The 5,513-nt window shown below is 41.0% G+C and overlaps 1 protein-coding gene across 1 annotated transcript; it reads right to left on the bottom strand.

Annotated features, from left to right (window-relative positions):
- Positions 1 to 446: 446 nt before the first annotated feature.
- Positions 447 to 5,368, bottom strand: LOC143017562 (uncharacterized). Its single transcript, XM_076172350.1, has 4 exons — positions 5,248 to 5,368; positions 1,169 to 1,308; positions 800 to 1,015; positions 447 to 683 (listed from the first exon to the last, which is right to left on the bottom strand). The coding sequence occupies exons 1-4, from the start codon at positions 5,366 to 5,368 to the stop codon at positions 474 to 476; spliced, it is 687 nt and encodes a 228-aa protein (XP_076028465.1). The 3' UTR covers positions 447 to 473.
- Positions 5,369 to 5,513: the final 145 nt, after the last annotated feature.

Below are 5,513 nucleotides of genomic sequence, written 5' to 3'. Positions count from 1 at the left end.
TTTGATTTGGCTTCTCCGTGCTACTAAACAATCCATCTGTCTTTTTGAGGTGATGAGACCTGACATCAGATCTGTTCTTTTTCTAATATCGGTAGGAGTCCTTATCAGGTACATTCTCAAAAGATTTCAAAGCCATGTAGATACCGTCCACTTCAAATAGATATCACCCCATCACAAGAGGAGTAAGATATAGAAAAACATTACATTACTGAAAATATATTTCCATGTCTTAAGAATTGATTTGAATCTTGCCAATCACTGCACACGTCCAGAAAACAACAGAGCAGCGTTTTGGCCGCTTTAGGACATGGGGAATTAAAGTCATAGAATAATGTTTATAACTATTTATGTAACTAATGAGCATCAACAGTAGGACAAGAATCATTAGGTTTAACAGTGTTAATGAAAAGTGCAAGGTGTGGGTTCAGGGAAGGATGGATGTTGGGTGAAATTGCAGGATTGATGGTGACAATTTAGGGGGCAGCTGGGGCAACTGCCAAAGCTGGGTCGCTGGAAGTAGAAGGAGCAGAGCCGCTGGCGTCAGGAGAAGGAGCGGCGGCAGAGGCCTCTGCAGGAACATGTAAAGTGGGCGCCACGCTGTTGCGAGCAGCCTGGGCATGCCACATCTGGAAGAAGGCTTGATGGGCCAGGGCGTTCTCTTGGGCAGGGGTCAGTTGAGGCACCTGAGGAAGTAAGAAGAAAGAAGGAGGTTGAACATAGTTGTGAACACGCTCAAAAGGGAGGCTTGTGCAAAGGCCGAATATTTCAAGATTCAAACACTTCCTCGGGCAGTACTCACGAGTACAGTCTGGACGAAGGGGAAAGTGGGGAGGAACTGCGGCACGACATGAGGCCGTCCAGTCAGCTGTGGCTGCTGCAGGAGGGGCAGTTGGTTCACGAAGAAGGGTTGCGGAGCTGGCCCTTGAGGAAAAGCATTCGAAGGGCTCGGCTCTCCTGCAGTCGCCACACTCTGAGGAGCGGCTCTCACCGCAGTAACCACGAACAGACCAAACACCTGCAAGTATCATACACCAATAAGTAATTACTTACCCTCCTCAATGTGGCAATGAATATTAGTAATACAGAAAATAATGTTCATGTAGGCACAAATGAATATTTTCGTTTAGTTCAATGCAACGGAATACTATGAGCAGTTCTGTAATCTTACGATTGCCTTCATGATGACGAATGCGCAAGAGATGCCGCGACCAGCACTAGTCACATGCCCAATCAGGTAGTCGTGCCAGTATATATAGTTATCCCCCCCTGGTCCTTCGCGAGTGTTGCCACATTCTCCGGACTCCTCGTCTGTAGGTAGGGTTACCGCAAAATATCAAACTACAAAAACACCTCTGTAGCTATTTGTGTTACCACGCCTTCCTTCAACACTACTCTCAGTGATCTTTCATTAGTCCTTCAAAGCATCTTGACCCATTTCTTCCGCCTTCTAGCACGTTCTATGACCTTTTTCCCTTGTTCTCTCTTTTTTTCCCAAGTGAATTCTTCGTGAATTCCTTCCGGAGCTTCTGTGATGCCACTGAGTACATCTCCAATCTGATTTCTTGATGACTTCCGGCTATTTACTCACTGCTGTTCCTGACTTGTATCTTTATTTTGGCTTCTGTCAGGCGATTTTATTCAGCTGAGGAAAACCCCTTAACCAGCTGGAGGGTTCAACCAATCTCAATTTACCCCTTCGTTGCGAAGAGTGACTAACACCTGTATTCTAACCTGCGCTAAACAATTACATTCAGCGAAGGGTAACCCCCTCCGTGAGGAAAGGATTTAGAACAAACCTGTTTTTTTCATCTTGAACATAAACCCCATTGTGTTTATTCTCAGCTCTCAGCAGTATGGAATGAGTTATTCCATGACAAAGAAAGAGAATCTATCACGAAAATGAAAATTAGCAAACGTTATACCCATCAGAGCTTGTATATGAAAGGGATTCTCCGGTTGGTTCAAATTTAGTTCTGTTGCAAGACAAGGATGTATTCTGTCCCCATTTCTGTTAATAATGAAATAGGCTAATCCAGATTCAGGGATCTGAATGAATGATTATTTTTTTTATTAGAATACATTCCATGAAAATGAAGGGCAACTACAAGCACATGCACAAGACTAAAACAAGTCAGAAATATCTTTACCAAAGATGGGAGCATTAATAAGGAAATATATATGAATACAGAAAGCAAGGTCAGCTACCAACTAGCCCCATTTTTAAGGCATCCAAGTACCACCATATGATCCAAAACCACGTGAATCAACATCATCTTCATTCCTGACCTAACTTACTAATACCAAACCTAGACCATGACTAAGACAGATAAACGTAAATTGAGATCAGGTTCCTCATGAAAATAAAAAAATAAACATTGATGTTAATAGGCGGGGAAAAATCAGGAACACTACCATAAATCAAAGATGTGGGATTAACACCAATTCACCATTATATACAATAATAGAGACCCATATGGTTTGGGCATGTAGTCCAGATCACCGAATCACGCACCGAGTGGAGCCTACAACAAAAGAATATCGGGAGTTAAGGCTAGAAAAACCTGAAGAGAAGACGTCACGGAGACGTTGATCTCATGTGGCGTTCCACCTCACGGAACATCCAGGCTTGCCAATGACCAACGACATGACATCCCAGAGGTGTATGAAATTAGTGTCTAACGTGGGAAGTAAATTCAACTTGCTCCTCGTTGGAAAATATCATGTCCATACGCACAGACATGTATATATTATTTCCCTCAAACTAATCTCATTTTAGTTTACCCCAGACTAAGAAAGAAAGAAAGAAAGAAATCTGCCTTCCTCTACGACTGTCTCTGTCCCCAATCCTCATTTTCGTTGATAAAACTATCGACGTCAACCCACTCCTTGTCTTTTCTCTCTCCATTTATATTCATCCAGGTGTCAACCACCCCTTGCCTCTCGAGCCACGATAAATAAAATATAAACGCGCTCATTGACAAAAGCCTCTTTTACGTACAACTATCCTTACATTTTCCTATAGGCTATTATTCCTTTACTACAAAAACCGGTCCTACAGCGCAGGGTGATCTGACCTACTCGTTCCCAATCCAACGAATCATTCGTAGCACAGGAGAAAAATTTTAGTGTTTGCTTACAGTTTCCCCTTGATCAGAAATCCTTTTAGTGTTGTTGTGTTTTTTCTTCGCCACTTCCACCCCGCAGAGAAGCTGCCCAGAACAAGTGAATTACGTGAGAAAAAGATGATAAATTTTGCCAAATTTGTTGTGCTACTTAACAGAAAAACCATATGTATACATTCGGAATATATGCCCATTTGTACATGTGCTGGCCAAAACAAGTGAAATATTGAAAAAAATATCAATATCGCATTTGTTGCGCTATTTAACAGAAAAATTATATGTACATACGGTATATATGTATCTATGTATTGTATGCACATATGTACATATGCTTATATGTACATACAGGTATGAATTTAGTTTAATTGTAGTGTGCAGGATAAGAGTTATGCTCGTGAATTCTCATCTCTGCTCTTCCATTGGTCAATTTTAGCTTTAAGTTTGTTTACATTAGTTTAGATTATATATATATATATATATATATATATATATATATATATATATATATATATATATATATATATATATATATATATATATATATATATATATATATATATATATATATATATATGTATAATTTTACCGGGGCTGGTACCCGCCCGGATCTCAACCTAGCCGGTGGTCCGTATCTGTTCATATATGAACGAAGACGATGTTCACGGTGTCCCACTGCATGACGATATCCGGAGGAAGCTAATATATCACACACACACAGTGATGCCACCTAGTCACTTCAAGTCCGAGGTGGGCTATTACTCTGAGTGAATGCTCTTCCTAACTTGTTTTTTAAAACAAGTAAGCGCTGAAACTATCAGTTGTTTTAAAAAACGATTAGACAACTTTATGGATGGGGATGACAGGTGGTGACGGATACGGAGCTGCCTAGTGTAGGCCTTATGGTCTCTTGCAGTCTCCTCTATTCTTATGTTCTAATGTATGTTGTACGCCTCGGCAGGGCTGTGGAGTCGGAACACAAAACCTCCGACTCTATTTTTGGCACCACCGACTCCGACTCCGACTCCGACTCCTCTATTTTTGGCACCACTGACTCCGACTCCGACTCCGACTCCTCTTCATGTAATTGATTATGGCCTACATATCTTATAAAACCTGTACAACACACATACGCTCCAATCTTGAGTAGACTTATATCATTATAACTGGTTTATATCAAAGAATAAAGATATATGTTATAGTGTGGCTTTCCTATGTTTGACCTCTTCATTAATACTTTATTACTGAAGTAGAGGTTTTTTGAAAGAATATTGAAGAAAATTCAGTAAAATAAAGATTCTATAATGTACCTCTTGATTTAACTACATACTGGTACTGCTATGCGATTATTGCGATGGACATTATTCTGGTTATGTAACCGATCTTGTCGATACGAGTACAATACAAGATACAGCTGAACATGTTTGAAACGTGAAACTTTTTTTTCAACTTTAAATATCCTTATTTCAATCATTCAAATTTAAAAAGTATAGAGGGGACAAAGAAGGGGACAGGAGAGAAGAGATAGTATTATTGCGTTAGTCTTCAGTTGAAATCATAATTATCCTACTGTTTGGCAACACAGCAGTGGGAGAAACCACCAAACTGGTGGAGTGATGGAAACGACGCATATGGGACTTGACAGGAATATTACAGCTCCCGTGACCGTGTGTCAACAGTTGTAAAATGGAGGTGTTTATCTAATTTATTTAAATAATACTTTGGATGTTTATCGCTCTATATATAAATTTACAAAGCCAGCGTTGCACAAGGACGTTTTGGGGGTTTAGTGGAATGACCACAAAGATAAGACGATAAGATTTATTACATTTTATATATATTTTTTTATATAATCTACTTAAAAGTAGTGTGCACTGCAGAACTCTACAGACTAAACGAAGGCATTATAAAGTGTAAATTTTAACTGGAGTCGGAGTCGGTATATTTTTACCGACTCCGACTCCGATTCCAGTGACACCGTAATTGCTTCCGACTCCGACTCCGACTCCGACTCCAGTGACCGTAATTACTTCCGACTCCGACTCCGACTCCACGACTCCGACTCTGACTCCACAGCCCTGCGCCTCGGCCAGGATTCTAAACGACGCTTGCGTCTCAGCGCAGTTACCAGACTCGCGCTCTACCAACTGAGGCACGACGGGTCCACCTAGAGATATTGTCAACGCAATGGCATACCGGCAAGGTTGAGGTCCGAGCGGGTACCAGTTCCGCAAACTACGGCCACACATCGGCCTCAAAATTCCAGCGACTTGCCGCAACTGACAGGGCTTGCCCTACAGGGGTTTCTCACTTACCACCTCGTGGTAGTGGGATGGTGAGTTTTAAGTTATTCCAGTGATCAATTTATCTATATGGGAAATTGTATTTTTAGTA

The sequence above is a fragment of the Oratosquilla oratoria genome, chromosome 32 (genome assembly GCF_046742065.1).
Source record: "Oratosquilla oratoria isolate Oo_2021 chromosome 32, ASM4674206v1, whole genome shotgun sequence".
NCBI lineage: Eukaryota > Metazoa > Arthropoda > Malacostraca > Stomatopoda > Squillidae > Oratosquilla > Oratosquilla oratoria.
The sequence above is the reverse complement of the archived record's forward strand: the minus strand, read 5'-3'. Positions and strand labels throughout refer to the sequence as shown.

Coding starts and splice junctions, on each gene's coding strand:
- LOC143017562 (XM_076172350.1), bottom strand. CDS start 5,368: ATGTGTGGCCGTAGTTTGCGGAACTGGTACCCGCTCGGACCTCAACCT. Junction 1,309..5,247: donor GTTGGTAGAGCGCGAGTCTG/GTAACTGCGCTG, acceptor CCCTACCTACAG/ACGAGGAGTCCGGAGAATGT. Junction 684..799: donor CCTTCGTCCAGACTGTACTC/GTGAGTACTGCC, acceptor TTACTTCCTCAG/GTGCCTCAACTGACCCCTGC.